The sequence below is a fragment of the Talpa europaea genome (assembly GCF_964194135.1).
Source record: "Talpa europaea genome assembly, chromosome: 1".
NCBI classification, from domain to species: domain Eukaryota; kingdom Metazoa; phylum Chordata; class Mammalia; order Eulipotyphla; family Talpidae; genus Talpa; species Talpa europaea.
In genome coordinates this window covers 47,762,750-47,787,745 of record NC_140073.1, presented here as the reverse complement: position 1 = coordinate 47,787,745, position 24,996 = coordinate 47,762,750, and the positions used below count along the sequence as shown (strand labels likewise).

The 24,996-nt window shown below is 37.9% G+C and overlaps 1 protein-coding gene across 2 annotated transcripts in view; it reads right to left on the bottom strand.

The window, feature by feature from the left end:
* UVRAG (UV radiation resistance associated) overlaps nucleotides 1-24,996 on the bottom strand; it is a gene marked incomplete at both ends in the record, with an annotated part of 258,086 nt that overhangs the window by 164,639 nt on the left and 68,451 nt on the right. For both annotated transcript variants that reach the window (XM_084256101.1, XM_084256102.1), the window contains one exon: nucleotides 23,858-23,940. In XM_084256101.1, coding sequence (XP_084112227.1) covers nucleotides 23,858-23,940 — 83 coding nt within the window. The remainder of the gene's footprint in view (nucleotides 1-23,857; nucleotides 23,941-24,996) is intronic.

Genomic DNA, 24,996 nt, shown 5'->3' with positions numbered 1-24,996 from the left:
AAGCCATAATAATTAAATCAGCATGTTACTAGAACAAAAACAGGAACACAGGCCAATGGGATAGAATTGAGAGCCCAGAAATAAGCCCACACATATATGGACAGTTAACCTATAGCAAAGGAATAAAGAATATACACTGGTACAAGGAAAGTTTCTTCAATAAATGATGTTGGGGGCCTCCCCAGTGGCGCAGCGGGTTGAGCACAGCACTGTGAAGCTGTCCGCAGCCTCTGCAGCGCCGGTTCAATTCCTGGCCAGCCAGGGAGAATCCCACACGGCGCAGCAGACCTCTCATGTCTCGCCCGCTGTTCCCCTCAGCAGTGCTTTCGGTCTGTCTGCCTGCTCTGCTCCCCGCTCTGCCTCTGGTGAATCCTCTCACCTTCCCGCGGCTCTGGCCTGTACCCCAGCTCTTGTATAAATGAAATAAACCTTAAAAAAAAATGATGTTGGGAAAATTGTACAGCCACATGCAAAAGAATGAAACCAGACCACTACCTGACACCATATACAAAAATCAACTCAAAATGGATAAAAGACTTGTATTTAAGACTTGAACTACAAAATACATAAAAGAAAACATAGATAAAACACTCCATGACATAAACTTCAGAGATCTTGGCAGATTCATCCCCAGCAGCAAGGAAAACAAAAGAGAATATAAACAATTAGGACTACATCAAAGTAAAAGTTTCTGTACAGCAAAAGAGACCACAACTAAAGTGAAGAGACACCCTACTAAATGGGAAAAAACATTTGTACACCATAGATCTGCAAGGGACTGATACCAAAGATCTACAAAGAGCTCATAAAACTCAAGAAAAAGAAAACAAATAATTCAATCAAAAAGTGGACAGAACAACTAAATAGGCCCTTTTCCCAAGAAGACATACAGATGGCCAACAGACACATGAAAAAATGTTCATCATCGCTTATTATCAGGGAAATGCAAATCAAACCCGTAATGAGGCACCACCTAAAGTCAGTGAAAATGGCCAACATCAAAATGACCAAATACAAGTACTGGTGAGAGTGTGGAGAAAAAGGATCCCTCTTACACTGTTGGTAGGAATGTAGCCTGATCCAGTCCCTAGGAAAAGCAGTGTGGAGGTTTCTGAAAAGAATAAAAATGGATCTGCCATATGACCTAGCAATTCTTCTCGTAAGTATCTACCAAAATAGATAAATACATACATAAATACATACATACATTTATTCAAAAGTAAGCCTTTACTCTATGTTCACAGCAGCGCTCTTTATACTAGCCAAGACATGGAGACAAAATGCCCAAAAACAGGTAAGTGAATCGAGAAGATGTGTATATATACACAATGGAATACTACTCTGCAATCAAAACAGATAAACTCATGCCATTTGTGGCAACATGGATTGAGCTGGAAGGGATTATGCTAAGCAAAATAAGCCAGGAGAAAGATGAATACCAAATGGTGTCTATAATACTACAAATACTATCAATGTGCTGAATTCCTCATCTTTCCTATCCAAAGACAAAGGTCCCTATCTAAAGATTATCAAATAAACAGAAACGAAATAATTTATTTCAAGATTTTAGAATAACCATCATTAAGGAAAATACAAAGATGTAAAGGTGATTACTAAGGAGTGAGATGGAACAGAGTTGGGGTAGTTAGATCATGAACAAAAGTTCAGGGTTTGTTACTTTATAAACAAATATGCAGGATTTCGCTTTTTTACAACGTTCTGAGGAAAGAGTAGAGAAGAAAGGAAAAGAAAATAAGGTATTGTTTCTTCCAGGAAGTTTCCCTTAACTACCTTGGAACCACTTTCCCTGTGATCCCAGAGCAGGAAGCATAGGACACTGTGAGAGCATTTATTACAACTGTGTTTCTGTGCTTAGCTGTCTGAATAACTCACAGATCAAAATTCCTCGAAGGCTGGGAACGTATCTTGCTTAAATTGTTATCCTCATCACACAGCCAGTACAATAAGTAGTGGAAAAGCAATAAATTGTTGCTGGATGAATAAACAACATATAAAAGAGAGTTACAGTGAATCAAACTGATAATGCCAATTCTCCACTTGGAAAGAAGTATTTTAAAAAGGAAAACAAAAGAAATCATAAGACACAAATATTTGTAGTTGTTATGCTAAGTATATCTCACAAAAAAACACATTTTCAAAAGAAATTTTAATGAATTCCCAATATAAGTTAAAAGGAATTTTAAAAAAACAACACCTTGCTTTTTTCATTGACTTTCTATCAGAGACCCATTTCGCCACCTCCTTCAAGTAGTCTAAACTCAGTTTTAAATGCAGGCTGACTTGCAGATGCCATACACTGTGTCTGTTCAGAGTATTTTTGAGAGTGGTGAATTTATTTATGTATAAACAACGTTTCAAGTCTATTCAAATGGTTTCACAGAGTAATTCCACATGACAATGTGCTCTCTACCTCAAAATCTACTTGTATTAAAAAGAAAAGTAGTTTTAAAACAAACACTGAAAAGTTATAGTTTCTAAGACTACAGGGGACATCTTAATATTAAAGCATCAAAACTGAAATGCCTTACACACTTTGAAAAACATCTTTTCTCTGGGCAATTATAAAACTTTATTTTTGTCTGTTCTCTATAAAAATAGTTTTATAATAATAGTTTATCATATAAGGAATCACTAAGTTAAACATCTGGCCGTCTTGCTGTTCATCTCCACAAGTTTAGAGAAGGGTTAGGATTAACAGGGTCCTTTGGTCAAATAGAAAAACAAGGAAACAAGAATGGAATTGTAGTGAGTTCTAAAAGTATAAAGGACCTTCATTTGGCATATAAACTTGAATTAAAGTGTATCCTGTTAAAAACAGCGTAGAAGAGGTCTCAAGCTTCTGAAATAGTATAGAACCATGGACAAATTATTAAATCTTCCTAAGTCTCACCTGCCTATTACATATTATGCTGGTTAAATAAATGGATTAAATAAAATAATAAAATAGGTATGACACCTAGCCCAATATTTGCACATAACAGGCATTCAGAAAAAAGTTAATGTTGAGGTAATAAAGCATTTATACTATATAAAAAGATAACAATGCTAAGTGTCCACGATGCAGAATGCTGGCTAAGATCAGTAAGGGTACAGGAAATGAAGGGAGATCCAAGGTTTCCTAGAGCAGAGGAATGCAAGCAACATCTGGAAGAATTTATTTAACATGTCAAACAAGCATGCTCTACCTTTCTACATGCAGTTACCCAGAGTCACCTTCTGTTCCTTGTTCAACCTGACAAACTTGCATTTATTTTTTTACTAATTTAACACTTAGCATATTCTCAGGAATAGCCGAAGTACCAGAGGCTATAATGTGAGCAAGATAAACCAGACCCCCCCGTCCCCACAAAGGTTACAATCTATTGAAGGAAATAAAATAAACAGTTACACCACTAAGTAAAGTTATATAATACAAGATGGCAAGGTGCTTCCTTTCTCTCCACCAACACACTCCCCAAAATGAAGCTATGACTGAGAATTTTAAGGCCAAGTTGTAGATTTAGGGTAAGACAGAAGGCTCCCTGAGGCCCAAACTACCTACTCTAACCCAACCTTTTTCCAAAGAACTACACTATTCCTATGGGCAACTACTCACAAAGCAGCACTCTGGTTTTCACTTGACTATTGTGTATTTTATGCAGGGCTCCCACAGGACTTGATGGGGGGAAGTGTGACTGACAAGTAGTGCAAGACCCTCCTTTTAACAGGTTCTCAATAAAGATTTGCTCCTAGTGATATTTATTCAAATAATTGACCAGCATTCTTTTCATACGTTATTGGGCTTCTAAAACCTGTACCTATTTCACCCTAAAATTCTCATCTACAAAGTTTTATCATAGAGCATGCCCCAAAATATAAATATACAGTAAAATTCTCAGCCATCAGCATTTCTATACATTTTTACAATCACATAACCATAACTATTTAACCATCTAAAATGTTAGAAAATCTATAAGCTCAATATAATACTAGGAAAGCCATCAACAATCTCAATTGAGAGACATTCTACAAAATACATGACCAATAATCCTTAAAACTATGAAGGTAGTCAACAGAGAAAGTCTAAGAAATGACTGAATGATGGATGCAGTATAGTTAATAATATACCAGTACCTGGTCATCAATTATAACAAATATACCCTTGTGAGATACACACACATATACACACACACACAGGTCTCTGTCCCCTGGTTCCTGATACAGAGCTCCTAGACAGTCCCTGTTATTTCCTAAAGAGTAAAGAGTACTAAAAGAAACTTTTGATCCAATATTTGGTCTTTGACTCTAGTACCTAACAGAGATTCTAAATTCCTTGGAATTTCCTGGGTGATAACAGTTTCTTTTGTGCTAAAGACATGACTCTGGATTCCTAGACGGGGACTGGTCACCACAAAAACCAAGCCGTGATTAGAAAGAAGCTTTGGATTTTCAGTTCCAGCCCCTATTCTCCAGGGAGGGAGAGAGGCTGAAAATACAGTTAATAATTGATTATAGGTATGTGATGAAGTCTCCATAAAAATGCCAATGGTATGACATTCAAAAAGCTTACAGGTTGCTGAACACACAGGAGTGCTAGGAGAGTGGCTCACCAGAAGAGGGCAGAGAAGCTTCTTTGTGGTTCCAAACATAGCTTGCTTTACAGGACATTTTTCTGTATCCTTTATCATATCCTTTTATAATAAACTAGTAAAGAGTACATAAACTATTTTCCTGTGTTCTATGAGCCACTCAAACAACTTAAGAGAATCAGGGGAGGGAGTTGTGGGAATCTCTAATTCATAGCCAGTTGGTCAAAAGCTCATATAACAACCTGGACTTGTGATTGGCATCTCAAACTGTGGGCTCTGTCAATATCACTATCTCTGCGTAGATAGTGTCAGAATAATGTTAAAATGTAGGGGACCCAGCTGGTGTCACAGAATTGCTTGGACTAGGGGGGGAAAAACACACATGGAAGAGGGGGGGAAGGTATTGTGACTGTGGTAATAGTATGAAAAGTAGAAAAGCATAGGAGGAAGACTAAAATTTTTGTAATCAATCATACTAATGAAAGATTTAGGAATAAGAGAAACTGGGTGTGTAGTGTACAAAGGAACTTCTGTTAAAACACTGCAAAATAAGAATAGACATTTTAAAAATGAAAGTAAAATAAAAACAGCTGATTTTTTCTTAATAGCAGATGCTCAAGATGTTTGTAACACCATTGTGAAAAATTAATACTTAAAATACTAATAGAAATTAGTCAACAAAACCCAAGTAGTTTTTTTTTTTAAAACAAGGAATATATTTTCAAAATAAATTCTGCCACATTGTAAGCAAGCCTAACAAAAACACAACGATCCCCTATATTTTTGCCACAGAGTTCTTTCCCAGGGGATTTACCTAACAAGGTGCTCCTTTAAAAAAATATCAATTTAATCCTCCCCTACAATTTTTTGAAGTGATGTCATAGCTTAAACTTGATGATTTTGAAAACTGAGCAAATAGCCTGTCTCAAATTCTAACACTGAGAAAAAGTAGGACACCTGGAAAGATGTTTTGTGCCAAAGACACTGAGGTACAAATAGGTAGTGGAACCCAAGGGAGCTCTTATCCTCAAAAACTCGACAGCAATTATTTATACCATTTTGGGGGCAGGGGGTGCTTAAGATTTATCACCTATGTGATCAGTTAACACTTTGTACCAAAACATATATACATCCTTCCCCAAACTCTAAGTTCCATGAAAGCAGTAACTACCTTTCTACTTCTTTGTACTGAAAGGTCTCACATGTGCAATTCTATAGAATGATGGATTCAGCAGAAATGAAATGGAAATAAGCATTTTAACCACAGACATTTTTCAATTGAGGTGAAACTCAGATAAAATACAATTAACCATTTTAAAGCATACAATTCACAATTCAATGACATTTAGTGAATTTACAATTTTGTGTAACAAGCACAGCACAGACTATTATCTTAGAGATAACTGAATTCAACTCCTCCGATAGTAAATAAAATTCCCTTCATCCCTGACTACATAGTGATTTGCTTCTTATACCATTCTGTGATTAAATTTGCAGTGGTGATAGCAACAGGTGGACATCTGCTCCAGTGATAGGGAACTCACCTCCTCCACAGAAATAATATGCATACCTCTACTTACTAAAAAGTACATTTTACACTGAATCCTACCTGCTTCCACTGGACTCACATAATGCCACCTCTAATATTCACAAGCAGTAACTGTCAGCCAGTTATTTTAAGCTTCAGTTTCCTTTTCTGTAAATATGGGGATAATAATGCCAACATTTATGGTTACTGTAAGATCTAATTAAGATCATGCATGACAAAAGTGAACCCCCAGTGCTTTCCCCACACTCTGCCTAACACTGAACTTAGAGATGAAGTCTACCTTGCTTTCCAGACAACTGTCCTCTGTTCCCTAAACACAATTCATGCTATTCCTGCTACTCTTCTTGATAACTTCTACATCCATGTAGGACTATCCAACACTCCATCCTCTCAATTCTTTTTATTTTATTTCATATTTCTTAATTATTATTTTATTTTTTTAATATTTTTTACATCGTTCTTCATTTTTTTTAAAATTGTAAATATGTTTCTTTCTTTTTTTTTTTTTATAGAGGCATTTTTTTTTTATTTGTTTTGTTTATACAAGCACTGGGTACAGTCAGAAGCGCAGGAGGGTGAGAGAATTCACCAGAGCCAGAGCGGGGAGCAGAGCAGGCAGAAGGACCGAAGTACACTGCTGAGGGGAGCAGCGGGCGGCAGGAGAGGTCTGCGCACCATGTGGGACCCTCCTCCGGGGGCCGGGGAGCAGCCGGGGATCGAACCGGCGCTGCAGAGGCTGCGGGCAGCTTTGCAACCCAGCGCTCAACCGCTGCGCCACCAGGGAGGCCCCGTTCTTCATTTTTTTACAATGTATTCTTTCTCATCTCAGTTATAGTCCCCGTGAAATTCCCACCACCAATTCACCCACGTACCATCACCATAGTCCTTTGTGCTCTTTCCACCCCTGTTTTGATCTTACTCCCTTCTCCCCATCTGCAGAATGTCTCCAGTTATAGTTGCTTGTTGATTTTGATTTTCACTTTATTAAAATAACTTTTTTCCCCCCTGATCCCTTATTTGGATCCTCTACATTCCTCCTATAAGGGAAACCATCTGATTTTTTTTTCTTTTTCTTTCTGGCTTATTTCACTGAGCATGATCCCTTCCAGCTCCACCCATGTTACTGCAAATTGCATGTGTTTATCTTTTTTGATTGCTGAGTAATATTCCATGGTGTATATGTACCACATCTTCTTGATCCAGTCATCTATTTTCTGGGCATTTGGGTTGTTTCCATAGCTTACTTATTGTAAACAGTGCTGCTATAAACACAGGGGTGGAGGGGTCCTTTTAAATTAAAGTGTGAATTTAAAAAGTCCTTTGGGTAGATACCTAAAGAAGTAGAATTGCTGGATCATATGGAAGTTCCATTTTCAGCAGTTTGAGGAACCTCCACACAGCTTTCTATAGTGTCTAATCTCTCAATTCTTTACCTGCACACAATTCAGTCACTTAACTGCAGCAGCTCTAAAACCTCAATTTCAAACATCCCAATCTTTGACCACTACTCTCCCTCTGTCCAGATCATTTTACTCCAATAATTCGTCCTCAGAATTTCCAATTCACTATACATAACACTTTTTTGCTGACCATCACTTTCTTCATGTCCTCCTCTCCTGATCCAGCTTAGATTCGATGATCCATCACTGCAAATCAATCCTATATAGCCCTCTGAACTCACTTCGTAAAACTCTAACTGGTTAAATTCTACTCAATGCTTTCTCCATCTTTGCACCTAAATGGCTGAATACAGCTAGAGAAACACACTTGGCACATTTAATGATCTTCCTTAAATTTATAACTGAAGTATGGTTGCTGGACCAGAAGCACCAAATTCATCTAGGAGAGTTAGAAATGCAAATCCCGGGCCTCCCCGGTGGCGCAGCGGTTGAGCACTGGGTTGTGAAGCTGCCCACAGCCTCTGCAGCGTCGGTTCGATCCCCGGCTGCTCCCCGGCCACTAGAGGAGGGTCCCACATGGCGCGCAGACCTCTCCTGCCGCCCGCTGCTCCCCTCAGCAGTGTACTTGGGTCCTTCTGCCTGCTCTGCTCCCTGCTCCGGCTCTGGTGAATTCTCTCACCCTCCTGCGCTTCTGACTGTGCCCAGTGCTTGTATAAATAATAAAAAATGAATCTTTAAAAAAAAAAGAAGAAGAAAAGAAATGCAAATCCCTAGGCCTCACCCCAGACCTAATAACTCAGAAACTTTGGGGCTGGAGCACAGTAATCAGTGGAATACCAAGTCCAGCAGCTGATTCTGATGCACACTGAAGTCTGAGAACTACTGGCACACTAAATATACTCTCATTAGCCAAAAGGACCATTAAAACCTTCTTTTTTCTCTTCAATTTTTATAAATTCCTTCTACATTCCTGAAACCTGGCTGATAGCCTTACTGAAAAAGAGAAGCAATCAGAGGACAATGTATTCATTCTCCCATCACCAAATTTAGCACATGATTCTGTATCCGTTCCCATACTCTCTGCAGACCCCACATGTCCAGCCCTTCTTCCCATGGCCGAACCATTCGCTTATACGCTAGATTTCACTTTCATTTATGAAAAGTTTTTTTGTGCCCACTATTATCCTCCCCTTTCTTTCTCTCATATCCTCAAATTTTCCTTCAGCATAGGAATCTGCTAAATACCTCCTATATTAAAACAAAAATCACTTCCCTTGCCCTTCATTTCCCTCTAGCATAACTATCATTTCCCTGCTACTCTGTACAGAAAAAAAACTTCCCAAGAAATTTCTACACTTCTTGTCTTCATTTCCTCACTTCCATTTCACCTTATCCTACTCGTAGACACCACCACAACTACTCTTATAAATGTTAACAGTGAGCTCCAAGTTGCTAAATTCAGCACTCAACTCTCAGTCTTCAACTTATACTACCAATAACAGCAACTGACTCCATTCACTCCCTTGAAGTATTTAATTTTCTTTAGCTCTGTGACACCACATTATCCTAGAGTCCCCCCATCATTAGCTGCCTTTCTCCTGTGTATTATCCTCCTGCTCTTAAATGTTGGCGAATCCTGAAAAATCTGGAAGGTGGAAGTCATTCTTCCTATGGCAGTGACAAGCAGCCTCCAGTGTGAGTTTCTGCATTAGCCAGTTTCCTCACCCAGGTGCAGGTGGCAAAGGACAGCGGTTCCGCAGCAGCAGTAGGGTGATCACTGGATCACAGCTGTGGTGGGTTGACCATGAAGTCTAATGAGAGTGTGTCCCTGAAGCCTAGTAGCAGCCTTCCAACTTTATTTCTCCTGCCCTCTAATGATGTTCTGTATTAAATATCTTTCTGATAAAGACATCTTGAGCGGTTTGTTTCCTACACTTAACCTTGACTTCCATAATTCCAAATTCAATTTTCAGCAGCAATTGTTCCTTGAAATCAAAACTGTATACCCAACTGCCTCTCTGCACCCCTACCTTCATAACTAATACATATCTCAAACCTGACATGTCCCAAATATATTCTTGGTTTCCCACTTCCTGCTCCTCCTTCTCCCCAGGAATCTCACAGTATTTACTTTCATAAACACTAGAATTCACCTAGTTGCTCAGATTAAATATTTAGGAGTAATTATTTTTTTTAAGATTTATTTTTATTTATTTATGCATACAAGAACTGGGGTGTAGGCCAGAGGTGCAGGGACGTAAGAGGATTCACCAGAGACAAAGTGGGGAGCAGAACAGGGCGAACTACTGAAATACACTGTTGAGGGGAGCAGCGGGTGAGACAAGAGAGCTCTGCTGCGCCATGTGGGCCAGCTCCCTGACCTGCGATGGAATGGGGATTGAATGCAGATTGAATGGGGATCAAACTCATGTCGCAGTGGCTGGCAATAGCTTGATAGCACTGAGATTTTAACCCCTGAGCTACCAAGGATGCCCTCTAGGAGTCATTCTTAAATCTGATTTCTCTCAGATATCCACATCTAATCCATTATCTATCTTCAAAATATGTCAGGAATCTGGCCGCTTCTCTTCATTTACCTCAAGTGCTGGCAGGCCAGTCTCAGTCACTTTCACCTCTCACCTGGGCTACTACAATTGTCAATTAACTAATATCTCTCTTGCTGCTCTCACTCTCCAGCCCCTTACCCTCAGTCTCCTCTCCATGCCAGAGTCATTTTTTTTTTAATAGCAATCAGTTCACATCATTCCCTTGCTTAAAATCCTCCAATATCCTCCCATCATACTTGGAAAAAAGTCTGAAACTCTACATAATCTGACTTCTAGCAATTTCGTCCATTACGTTTCAACTAGACTGATCTCTTTGCTATTCTTGCAACAAACCAAGCTTGCTCTGAAATCACGGCTCTTATACTGCCTCTTTCTGCTCTCTGAAATGCTCCTCCTCCAAATACCCCCCACAAAGCTTGCTCTCTTATCTTTTTCAAGTGTCTGTTCAAATACTTTCTTCTCAGTGAGGTCTTCCCTGACTATCCTATGTAAAATAATTCATCCTCTCATCCTCACAATGACTCATATCCCCCTTAGCACTATCACTATTTTACCCAGAACAATAAATACCTACAGACTTTTTCTCAATTTATATTCCTTCAGAAAGAGCCCAAATTCTATAGAATGTGGGTGGCAGTATGGAGAAAAAGAAAGAAAATGGAGTAGAAAATCTATTTGTCAGTAAACAGGCAAGTCAGTTTTCATTTTTGGATCTCAGTTTCGTCATTTGCAAAATAGGAAAGTAAAGGAATAGTATTGATCTCATTAGTGGGCTTTGAGGACTCAGTGAGATAATGTATGTAAAGGATTCACCTAGTGCTCATATGACTATTTTTTTTTTTTTGCTGAGTTGGTAGGTTTTATTTTTTTTTTAAATAATAAATTTTATTTTTATATTCCCCATACAATTGCAACGCCCCCATTCTGATCCCAATCCCTCCCCTCCCGTCCCCCACCCCCCCCAAAAGTGTCTCTGTTTCATAGTTTTTGGTTGATTCTGATTTTCACTTTCTTATAGTTATTCATTTTCCTGGTCCCTTATTTAAGTTTTCTAGATTCCTGCTATGAGTGAGACCATCCGGTATTTTTCTTTTTCTTTTTGGCTATTTTAAAACCTCTCATCATCCTAGCCATCTCCCCTAGCTCTTTCGCATCAAAGTAAACTGGGACGCAAATGAAAGAGATTATTCCAAATATCATGTTCCTAATTAACACCAAGTCTAGGAAGGTTAATACTTCCATTGATCTCAACACTGCATTTCAACTAATGCAACATAACATCATCTTAGATCCTTTTTGAAAGCTAGGCAGTCAATTCTTGGCTTACGCTATCAGTAGAATCAAAGTAGTTTAGATAGAAAAATCAGGGCTACTGTAAAGAAGTCCCCTTTTCTATACAGCACTAGTCTGTTTCCTGCAAAATCAGAATTTAAGGGAAGGAGTTTGAAAATTGAGATTTGCCAACTAAGGAAAAATCATTGTATCTGATTACTTCATGCTTACCAAATTGAGGGAAAAGAAGTAACGTGGGCCTGCCGGTGACACAGCGGGTGAGCATAGCACTATGAGGCTGTCCACAGCCTCTGCAGCACGGGTTTGATTCCCAGCTGGCAAGGGAGATACCCACATGGTGCAACAGACCTCTCCTGTCTTGCCTGCTGCTCCCCTCAGCAATGTTTTCGGTCCATCTGCCTGTTCTGCTCCTTACTCTGTCTCTGGTGAATCCTTTCACCCTCCCATGCCTCTGGCCGGTACCCCAGCTCTTGTATAAATACATAAATCTTTAAAAAAAAAAAAAGTAAACAGAAGCACAAAGTTGTAGAGTTATAGACATACTCCCCAAAGCAAACCTACAGGCTTTAGTTAACACCTCCAGTACAGGAAGGTATAGGGGTAAGGAATATGTTGAGCCCACTTTGGATGCCTAGGAAAGTCTATTATAAAAACCTCCCTTGTGCAAGTACCACAACATTCTTTTGAGATATGCCTGGTAAATTTTATACTCATGTGCACCACCAGAGAAATTTTACTGGAAGGCGTGTGGGTGCTACAAGGCAATCTTAAGGAGGGAAAGGATTATCACAGGGAATTCTCATGTGGACAGAGCTGGACTCTGAATAACATACTAGCTCAGTATGCTTACCAGTAAAATAGAATTACAGTAGCACAGTTTTTGTGAGTATTATAAAAATACTTGTTTCCTTTTAGCATTTAAGCACCTTTCATATTTTAGATACTCAAATATTATTTTCCTTCCCTATAATGTGTGGGCACAGAAAAGGCTGAGATTGTGATTTATTCCTACAATATCAACAAAATGTTTAGAAATTCTTATTAACTTCTCAATGAATATAAGACCTCTTGCTTTGCTGTATCTGTTAATCTGTCCTACTTCTTATATTTGAAGTTTCCAAAGTAAAAATATGGCTTCTCATGTTAATAAGGTACTTGCAATGATAAAAGAATCCCCTAGAGGAAAGAGGTTATTAAGATGACCACTCTCTCATAGGTAAACACACTGAGTCTCAGATTCTCTTCAAAGGCAAAATATTCCAATTTTAGAATAAAGTTTACCTCAAGGACCAGGTGAGATTTTGGTGTGCGTAATATATTAATTCTCCATAATGTACAAATTCTCCTAAAGTTGATAACTTCTCTTAATAAAACAGTATGTAAAAATCAAGTAATGGGTGGGGTAGGTGTTTAATGGTAACTGGTTATTTTTATTGGCAGAGACATCAGGTGAAATCACTAAACCTTGGAAAGCTGCCTTGGAACATGCCTGGCACCAGTGGGAATGTAGAACTTAGAAGGCAGCTAGGAGGGGTGTGATGGTAAAGCCTTAATTTGCAGTGACATCTTAAACAAAGCAGTCTTAGTAAAGTAACCTGTGAATTCAAGCCAAAACTGAAGGAGAGGACAGAGAACATCTCTTGGGTAGAAGACTGACTCTCATGTACTTAACTGACCTCAAAGGAGGCTCTTTACCTCTTTATACTGATTTTAAACATTTCAGTGGCAGTTCGAACAACATTTGAAATTGACAACTGCTCCCAGTCCAGAGTTCTGAGCATTGTTTTAAGGAGGCTCACTTAAATTACCCACTATGTTCCTACTCCCTGTTGAACACTGAGCACACGAGAGAAACAGACTTTACAGCAAGAACAGCCCACAGGAAGTCCTAAAGACCATGAGATCTATCAGTAAGTCACGATTACTGGTTAACTCAATTTAACAAACTGGAGTTTACTCTGTATGATTTCATTAGCAAGCACTTTGTCTGAAATTAAGTATTCTGATATTTTGTATAAAAATATATTACAATTGAGGCAAAACACATCCAAGGTTAGTATTATTATCTTTTGAAAAATAAAAGATACCCCATTTTAAAATTTCCTCCCAAAACCTACCTATTATTCAGTTATCTAACCAAATTGCATTTCACCCATTCATTTACTAATTTATTCATTTATTTAACAAATATTTACTGAATATCAACTCTCAGTCAGATTGGTTCTATATACAAAACTATCAACTAGAGATACTATACTTAGTTTATGTTCTCTATTTTCAGTTCAAGAAAAATTTTAATAGCATTAAGTATCCCAAATATGTTAACTTAGTTCTCATCACACAAAAAGTTTTACCACTTCAGCATCAGAAAGCACACTGTGCAGGGCCTCCCCTGGTGGCACAGCGGTTGAGCGCTGGGTTGTGAGGCTGCCCGCAGCCTCTGCAGCACCAGTTCGGTTCGATTCCTGGCCACCGGCGAGGGTCCCACAAAAAAAAAGAAAAGAAAAGAAACCACACTGTGCAAGCAAGGTGTATAATATAATAATATTTTTAACTGAAATATTTTAAACTGAAATACCAGTGGTTTCTGAGCATAAGTAGAAAATGTGCTGTAAATTATACAATTAACAGAATTATAAAATAAAGTGTGTGTGAGAGAGAGAGAGAGAGAGAGAGAGAGAGAGAGAGCAAGCGCACAAGAGAGAGAAAGACAAAGCAAGTATTTAAATCAGTGGGAATAAAGTTACTAGAAAGACAAAGCAAGTATTTAAATCAGTGGGAATTAAGTAAGTACCTCATGTGCAATATATACAAAGCTATTTAGAATAATTCCAAGTTGTATTAGAAATGATTTTAAAAGTAAAATAATATAAATCTCAAATATGTATGTAGAACCAAATACAAGTATAGGAAAGACCTCTTAAACCAAGACAGAGTACCCAAAAGACATTTAAAAATAGAATTATGGGCCTCCCCAGTGGCGCAGCGGTTGAGCACTGGGTTGTGAAGCTGCCCGAACTCGGCAGTGCCGGTTCGATCCCCAGCTGCTCCCTGGCCACCGGAGGAGGGTCCCACATGGCGCGCAGACTTCTTCTGCTGCTCCCCTCAGCAGTGTACTTCGGTCCTTCTGCCTGCTCTGCTCCCCGCTCTGGTGAATTCTCTCACCCTCCCGCGCTTCTGACTGTACCCAGTGCATGTATAAATAAATAAATAAATCTTAAAAAAAAAATAGAATTATGCCACACAGCAAATAGAAACATGTTGGATAAGGTATACTAAGATGTAATTTACAAATTTAGAAAAATACCAAAAACCCTTAAAAAGCTATGAAGAAAATGCAAGCCTTGCCTCCAAATCCCATTACATTGGGACTGGACTGGGTTTCAACACCAACTGGGGGAGGTCAGAGAGGATTTCAAATTTAAAAAAACAGGTCAATTCCTACTAAACATAGAGCTTCCATATGACCCAGCAATTCCACTCCTAGGTATTTACCCAAAGGACACAGAAACATCAATTCCAAAGAACACCTGCACCCCTATGTTTATAGCAGCACTGTTTACAATAGCTAAGCTTTGGAAACAACCCAAATGCCCAAAAATAGATGACTGGATCAAGAAGATGTGGTACATATATACCATGGAATATTACTCAGCATTCAAAAAAGATAAACACATGCAATTTGCTGCAACATGGATGGCGCTGGAAGGGATCATGCTCAGCGAAATAAGCCAAAAAGAAAAAGAAAAATACCGGATGGTCTCACTCATAGCAGGAATCTAGAAAACTTAAATAAGGGACCAGGAAAATGAATAACTATAAGAAAGTGAAAATCAAAATCAACAAAAACTATGAACCAGAGACACTTTTAGGGGGGCGGGGGCGGGAGGGGAGGGATTGGGGTCAGAATGGGGGGCTGCAATTGTATGGGGAATATAACAATAAAATTTATTAAAAAAAATTAAAAAAAAAATTAAAAAAAAAAAAAAAAGAAAAAAAAAAAAAAGAAAAAAACAGGTCAATTATATGAATAGGCAAACTCACATAACACTAAATAGCCAACAAACTCAAGAAAAGGTATTCAATTTCCCTTGTAGGTGAAACTAAACACTTGTACTAAGGCGAATGAAAATAAAACACTAAGGTATTTTTTTTTTGTCTTTCAATGACAGTCTTTGGGTGATAGATAAGTCTTCTGTAGACAAACTCAATAGCCAACAGCATGTGGGGATTAACACTTATCATGTCTGGTGTTTTTTTGTGTTTTGTTTTGTTTTTTAATTTCAGAGTTTACAAAGTATACAAATACGTATACAAAGTATACAAAATATCAATTTTTAAATGGTTTTTGTAGTACTTTACTGGAAATACACATATTTACTCATATACATGGCAAAACTACCTACACACAGTATAAATCTCCATATACATGGACTCAATATATTAATTATTCTAAATTATAGATTGAGTGAGTGTTGAGTAAGTCATTTGAGAATTACATTCATCAAGTTAGTTTAAAACAAAACACAAAACAAAAAAATGATAATATCCATTGCTAGCTGGGATTCAAGGTAAAGAATAATGCCACGTATTATTTGTGCCCTTTGGGAAAACAATGTGGTATCTCTTAAAATTAAAATTATACATGCCTTTTTGGTTCAGAAATCCCATTCTTGGGAATTTAATCCACAGAAATAAAAACATCATAAATACAAGGCAATAGGCGCATATAGATATTTACTGCAGTACTGTACATAATAGCAAATCAACCCAAAAACCAGAGCCAGAGTAAACATTAAATACCTACCAACAGGGTAATGGTTGAATAATATGGCTCACTACCACTATGAACTATTAAGAAACCACTGAAAAGAGTCAACTGAGATTTGAATGTTGAATAAGAAAAACAAGATACAGAGCCATATAAATAATATCCATTTCAATTTTGTTTTAAAAAGGCAATTTAAATTGTACTATATATAGTACACACTATATATAGTGCAACTTTATATATATATATATATATACACACACACACATACACACACACACATAGATGGAGCGAGAGGGAGAGATATTACATGGAAAATAATACAGATGGACACATATCAACTGTTAGCCTTGGTGAATGGGTACCTAGTCGTCATGTGGACATGAGTTCTACGTTCGGTTGCTATCTTAGTCAGTTCGAGCTGCTATAACAAAATGCCATTAACTAAGTGGCTTATAAACAACAGAAACTTATTTCTCACAGTCCAGGCATCAGTATGGTCAGTGTCTGGTGAGAGCTTGCTTCCTAGTTGATGAACAGTTGTCTTTTCACTAACCTCACATGAAGGGGTAGGGCTCTCTCTGAAGTCTCTTTTATAAGGGCACTGATTCTATCTCCTAAAGGTCTAACCTCAAATACCATTACACCGGGATTATATTTCAGTGTGAATTTGGGGGGACTTGGGGAGACACACAAACATTCAATCTATGACTGGTAGATTTTGGCAGGATATGAGGGTAGAAGGTTTAAGGAAACAGAAGCCAAAAAAGTAAAAAGGATAGGGCGGGAGGGGTGAGATGCACCTGAAATTACTCCAATATTTTGTTAAAATCCTGTTTTTGTCAACATGTGTGTACATGTGTATGTATTATATACATGCATCTGCACTTATAGAAATAAATAAGAATAAAAAGTACTATTACATATAAATACCAATTTTGCTTATTCAAAGCTTACATTAAATACTAAATACACTTTCATTTTAAATTTTGATTGAAAAATCTTCTAAAAATTTATCACACATCTCCGCTTTCTGACATAGACTACAATAGCCACAACTTTATATTTTACTGATGATTTGGCATCAGCATAGCAGAAAAAAAGCACACAACCTGGACCTTGGCAGGCCATAATTCCAATCTGCTTTAAATACTTGTCTTACAGAGCTAAGCAAATCTTTTTACCTTTCTAAACCCCAGTTTTCTCATTTGTTAAATGGAGACCACATCAATGAAAACTAACATAATGCTTGTAATAATTCTCACTGTTAACTTTTGCTATGAACAGTGATGTGGAGCTGTGCTTGGTCAAAGAGCTGACACAGAAGAACCTCGCCTGCTTTTGTATTAGTCTCTTTTTACAGTTGGACTATTTCTCCCCTGCCCTCAAGCAGTAAGAAAGGGCTGTTTAAGAATCCAAACAGTGATTACAAAGGTAGGACAGTAGCTAATATGATTTATCACTCAGCTATATTCCAGAATCAAAGAGTAAATCACAAACAGAGCAAGCCATCAGCTTTCATTTCTCCTTGCTGCCAGTGTGTCTACCTTAACAGTAGTCCTACCAACTTCCCTTCTAATTTATTAAAAATGAGACACTGGGGGCCTCCCCGGTGGCGCAGCGGTTGAGCGCTGGGTTGCGAAGCTGCCCGCCGCCTCTGCGGCGCTGGTTCAATCCCCGGCTGCTCCCCGGCCACCGGAGGAGGGTCCCACATGGCGCGCAGACCTCTCCTGCCGCCCGCTGCTCCCCTGAGCAGTGTACTTCGGTCCTTCTGCCTGCTCTGCTCCCGGCTCTGGCTCTGGTGAATTCTCTCACCCTCCCGCGCTTCTGACTGTACCCAGTGCATGTATAAACCAAAAAACAAATAAATAAATAAAATGCTTTCTGTACAGTGTTATACTTTAAAAAAAAAAAATGAGACACTGGATAACAGTCTAGTCTCTACTATGAATGAAAAAGTACATGAGTTTCAGTACATAAATTTTGTGACACCCATTGCTTACAGCTGAGTTCTTAGCTTTAGTCCAAATAATTGCAATCACTCAGGTCGAGAGATCATTAGATGTTAAGAATAAAATGAACTCTTGCAGCAACCTCAAAGTTGGTTATCACATCCAAAATTGAAAGATTATAAATTACGCCCTTGTACATCTCCTCCTGTTTTCTAAACAATGTCCTAAGAATAATTCATTTGGTGTAAGCATTTCCCTTTTAAAATTGAAATTTTATAGGAAAAAGCATTTTCTACTACAGTGGGGGGTGGGAGGGAGGGAACTGGCAATTTGCCTCCAGACAGACAGAAAAAGATCTTCCAGAAAAATCTATAGAAGGCATAAGATTAAGTCATGAAAGTCTGAAATCTCTCCAGATGTTGCAAGGAACGCAGTGGCAGAAAGGCAGCTGTGAAGGGTCACAAATCTAATTGCATTTTTTCAATACTTTTAAAATAATGGCCTAGAAATTTCTAGCAAAATTCCTCATTTTGCTAGATGCAAACCAGTAACAGTGACAAAAACCTAGCTCTCCATAACTCAAAGAATAATTCAATTTGACCAATCAAAACAGCATATATTACCCCAATTTGATAAACATGACATGCATTGTAAGGGAATTAATGCAAAAATCAACAAAACAAGGATTCTTGCCTGAAGGAGCTCTTAGTCTGGGTATACTGAAAAGTAAGGAAAGAGAATTAGACAATGAAAAACTAACTATAACCAGGTAAGTGCTCAATAAATGCTATTAATTATACAAGTGATAGCAGAAGGACTTGAAATAAGGAGACTAGATTCTAGCTCCACACTAAGGAGAATACTGTATCCTGTATGTCATGGTTCAAAGACTTTTAAGCCTAATGAGTGACAAAACTGATAAAACTTTTAAAAGGTCATTCTGGGAGCAATGTTGGCAGATTGATGGTACTACAGCAGTGTAAAGGCTTATAAAGCAGTAAAACATGGGCGAGGGAGCTATCAGGATATGAATACAGGTAAAAACGAACTAGTTGTATGGTTCTGGATAAGCTATTTAATTGCTTTGTGCCTCAATCTCTTCATCTATAACGAAGATGTTCTTTTGTTCTCACCACATAACATTGCTGTGAGAATTAAAGGAGTTAACGTAAGGCACTCAGAATAGTTCCTGGCACAAAGTAAATGTTCAATAAATAAGATATTACCTGCATGAGAGTAGGCAGACTAACTAGGAGATTAGGAAAGAGTTCTGAAAAAAATGAGGTGACAGCAGAGAGGGGGTATGCACAGTTGGGTACCTGGGATGACGACAGCACCATTAGACAAGTGGTGGGACAAGAAAAGGAAGAGGAAAATGAAGCAAATGAGTGTAGCTCTGGGATGTTAGGGCTGAGGTTCCTATAGAATGTGAAAATATAAATGTATACTGGTCAGGAGGAAATAAAAGTCAGAAGGCCAAAGGAGAGATAAGAGTTAGTGACAGAGATTTGAAGGGTGTTTTGGTCAAAGGTGGTAACAGGAGAGAACTCAGGGAGAAAGAAAACTGTAGAAGAGGAGCCTCCCTGGTGGCACAAGAGGTTGGGACGTGACCAATGAAGCAATCCGCAACCTCTGCAGCACGAGTTCAATCCCCAGCCGGCCAGTTGCTCCCCAGGGAGCAACCCACATGGCGCAAAAGACCTCTCCTGTCTCGCCCGCTGCTCCCCTCAGTAGTGTATTTCAATCGGTCTGCCTGTTCTGTTCCCTGCTCTGTCTCTCGTGAATCCTCTCATCCCCCACACCTCTGGCCTATACCCCAGCTCTTGCATGCATAGATAAATAAATCTTTAAAAAAAAAAAAAAAGAAAACTGTATGAATACTTGACCCACGGGCCCTTGGCTGCAGACCACATTAGGATGCACAGGAACTCCAACATTACCAAGAACTGTGGATAAGTTAATTAGAAAGAGAAAATGTAACTGTATGAAATAAATCCTCTCTTCAAGAAGTTTCTGATGCCATTAGGAAATGAAGACATACACATGATAATTTCTATCATAATTTTTTAGGAATAATCAAAATAACTCTAAAAGCGAAGGATGCAGACATTAGAAATGACAAGAGAGAAGGAAATTATGCTTAATATTGGAAAAGCTAGTGCCATAGAGGAGAAAGTTAACTCTGAGTAGAAGTAAAGGGGAAAATGAAAACTATTCTTTGTTGAATGTCTATTGTATGCCAGTAAGTTTTCCAGGATCTTTCAAGTATATAACCTTAATTTAATTCTCCCTATATTCCTACAAGACAAATATTACCCTCATTTTACGAAAGTAGTCTGAGGCACACCAAAGTTAAATAACTTGTCCAAAGTCCTGTATCGAGTCCCCTAATAGGGCAGTCTTAGGGCTGGAACCTCGGGAGAAAGCCCAAAGCCCATGATTTCGCCACCATTCTTGCACTTGTTGCACTGGCCAAAGTAAAGCATGTCAAAAGGGGAATAAAATAAAACAATAAAAACTAGGCTAGAAGGAAACCAGAATGAAAAAAAAAAAAAAACCAACTTCTAAAAATAAATGCTCACTGTAGTTTATAATGCCACTTTTCTCAATTCAAAATAAACGAAATTTCATACACCAGTTAAAGAGCAACATTGACACCTTGTGGTGAACATCCTAAATTAAAGTTTCAGGCCTCCCCAGTGGCACAGGGGATTGAGCACAGCGCTGTGAAGCTGTCCCCAGCCTCTGCAGCGGGTTAGATCCCCACAGGCCAGGGAGGTGACTCACAGGGAGCAGCAGACCTCTCCTGTCTCACCCACTGTTCCCCTCAGCAGTGTATTTCAGTAGATTCGACTACACTGCTCCCCACTCTGTCTCTGGTGAGTCCTCTCACCTCCCCCACACCTCTGGCCTGTACCCCTGTTCTTGTATAAAAATAAATAAATTTTTTTTTAAAAAATAATAAAGTATCCAATGTAGCAAAGATTATAGTGACTACTAATTGTCTGTCTACCTGAAAACTAACACTTAAAAGAGGGATTTCCAGGGTTAAGAAGCAAAAATTCACTTACCATCACACAGACTGCATGTAAATTTGGAACGCTACCATAACTTTGGCAATACTAAAACTACGGGCAAAAGAAGCTGAATAAAACCTCCTACAAAACAGTACAAGACATTCATCTGAAGGAGCTTTAGTGTCCAGGTTTAGGTGCTCCACAATACTTGCTTTCTTCAAGATTTCCTATTTTTCTGTGACATTCACACAAGAAGGCAGAAGGAATGCATGAATACTAGCAGCACAAGGCAATTAAAGTTATTAACTTGAATACAGACATCAGAATAACAGAATCAGAAGACCTGGATTCTAATCCTGACTACCATGAGCACAGAAAACTGTGTAGAGTTCAGGTGATATTAAACTCTGTGTTTTCACATAAACTTACAGCTCAATAAGTAACAATTCATAAACCCAAGAAAAAGCATCTGGAGAAAGAAAAGATAGCACCCCTTCCCAGAAAAATGTTGCCTGAGTTAAAGAGGTAAACTATAAACAAAATTGATAGGCACAAAATTAATTTTCCCAGTAAGCACTTCTCACGTATCACCAAAACTGTGGGAAGAGGAGCATTAAATGACCGAGCAGATAATGGTGACTCTACCATCGTCTAAGAGAATTATGAGGAAGTTCCACTTTACTCATTAACTTTGACAGATATGATGTAAACTTTCTGGTCCCAGTATAACTCTAGATTTAGATAATTTGGTTGATAAAAACAGACAGTTGATCAAGTTCAGTTTTATCCACTCTGAATTACTTCCACAGTGATCATGAGAAGATCGCTGCTAATAATAAGGCAAACTTAGATTGCCACCACCTTAGTTTGCTGACACATCCTAGAAACGAAACTCCCAAAAATCATTTCATTACAAGGTCCATGTTAAATAACTGATGATTTTGCATTAATGAAGCACTCTATGATTTTCAGAAAATTTTCTTTTTTATTAAGCTATATGTACCACATAACCACCAGTCTTGGAAGATAAGTGAGACTGAAAAGAATCCCCAAACCTTACTTCATACCAGCCTCCTGTCTGGTTCTTACTTCTTTGTGTCCCCAGATAAATAAATTATTTAACATTTTTTGGCTTCAGCCTTTACATTGAACACAAAGGCCGATGCCTAATGCGTGAACACAGAAAAGTTTCTAAGAGGATAATATGTGAAACTGCTGTAAGTTACACAACTTGTAATCATTGCTTCCACCTTTCAAAAGAATCAGAGGATACATGAATTAGGTTCATTGGCTAAATGAGGATCTGGTTAATCAGCATTCTCTAACACACCATGTTGTTTTCCAGGACCCAAAAGTCTTTCCTCAGTTCCTATTCTCTTGTACCACACAGAGTTGGCAATACTCCTCAATCTCTATTCTCTTAGCTTTTATGAGGCTATCTATCCCAAAGCTTCCTCGTCACACTGGCTTTGTATTTCTTTTTTCTTTTAATTCTACATATTTCTCTAACAAGATCACACAATCAAAATTATTTTTAAAATAGCATCTATACTCTCAACTTGAGTTAGGTCAAGAAATATTCTTAGCTTACTCACATTTCAGACTATGTCTGTACACTCCTATTTTCAATAATCAAAGTTCAATGTAGTTCCAAACTGAATTGGCTCAAAAATATGGGTTATATGTTTTGACTTTCCTGCTTTTTATCTCCACCATCCAATTCTAAATCCTGTCCATTCTTTCACATATCCTAAGAAGTCACAGTGAAAGCATCTTGCAGATAAGAATCAAATGTGCATGGTTACTTTAGTCAAGATCAGTGTCTTTTAAAGGCAATTTACAGTCCATGTACCAAGCTCCCTACCATCATGTATAATAAGGTTCAACATTTGCAAAGGAAAGGCCCATTTCAAAATGTTTATAAAATAAACAATTAACCAATTGGACAAGCATCCCATCATCCTTCTGGACTCTTCCTCTAGAAGATACATAGAGGATGTCTAGTGGCCCAAAATTTATGATGTGTTATGTAAACATTAGGAAAATACTGCCAAAATCAAATTTCAATGAACCATTTGTCTGAGTAGGGTGAACATAGGTTGAGTGTCACAGTTATTTTGAATTGCATTTATTTTGGTAGCCTTCCCCCTGGGAAAATGTCCTTGATGATCTACCACATTAAAAATTAAAACCAAATTTAAAATCCTTACAAAATTAAGTCCAGACGTTATGAAAATATAGAGCTGAGGCAGTTAAGCAACTGAGCATGAGATATGTGAAAAGCTCCTTTGCCTTGCCAAACATGATTCTTTTAAGAACAACAGTAGGTTAGACCTCTAAGTCATGTCTGGGGCTATTGGAGGACTTTTCTGGTAAAGCTATATATAATTGTTAAGATTTTGTTAAGTCTAAATTTTGTACCTCCAGTTGCTGCTCCTTATAACACAGAAGCGCAGGAACAGATCATGACCCCACTTTAAGATCACTGGCTTCCAATCATTCTCCCCCACCGTCCAGAGAAAAGAAAGGGCTTTGCAGAGGCTTTATGAAAGAGATAAACTTAAAGCACTGTAGCTACAAAATTTATGAAGCTCTCACTAAAAAATGTGAAGCCTGAATAACAACGTCTAAACCTCCCATACATTTCTTCACAGTGAAATGTCACAAACTCAAAAAAAATAAGATTCTTAATGCAGGAGGGCTCTACGTAGTGTCTTACCGCAGCAAACAGAAGACATCGTAAGAATTGCGAACACAGTTCTGATCCACCTGAAGAATAGTCTTCTGCGCATTTGAAGAACCCTGAAAGAAAGTTATCAACAAATTAATCAAAGCAGAACAAAATGTATGCACAAATCAATTATATTTATCTTTTTTAAATTATGATATATAACACCTCAGTAAATGCAAATCACTAAGAAATTCTTAAAAATTAAGCACATCTTCCAATAACTGAAGTTCAATCTTTGAGGTAAATGAATTTAATTTCTTCTAATATTTTCCCACAGAAACATTTCACATTATAAATTACAGTAAACTTCCCAGGGAAATCCCAGAGAGACTTTTTAATATATTATGTGACTGAAAAAGAGTATTAGCAATAATGTGTGTGTGTGTGTGTGTGTGTGTGTATACACCTAGCCATTAAATGTAGTCTTTAATGGGGAAAAAGGTATTCCAGGTTATCATTAGAAATCCCAAAAACAAACAGTTACACTCAGTGTACAAGGATAGTTTCTAGAGAGAACACAGCAGAATTCCATAAGAAAAGCAGAACAGATATCTGTCATTTAAGAAAGGTAAATAGTGGTTAAGCAAATAGGACTGTGGACCTAGACCACCAGATTACAGAGTAAGCTCTTAATATGCCAGTTCTGTAATCTTGAGCAAAGCCCTAAACCTCTCAGTTTAACCTTGGTTTCTTCACCTATAATATGAAAGTGGTATTATCAAACTCAGTATTGTCATGGAAATTAAAAGCATTAAAATTTGTTAAGTGAAAGAAAGGTATGTGATAAGCACAACATATATGTTTGCCATAATGCTAATTTAAGTACCTTTTACAAGTTATGTCACTAGAGACATCAAAAGATTGGTTATTAGGAGAATATTATAAACAACTTTATGCTAACAAATTTGATAACTCAGATAAATCCTACAAATTCCCTGGGAAAAAAAACAATAAAAAAAAACTTTAAAAAATAAAAAAAATACAATATGCCAAAATTGACAATGAAACAATATCTGGGAAACTGCTATTTTTTAAGTGAATAAGTAATTGAAATCTTCCCTTATCCCCCCAAAAAGAAGTCTAGGTCACGATTTCACTGATGGATTTTATTAAATATTCAAAATATA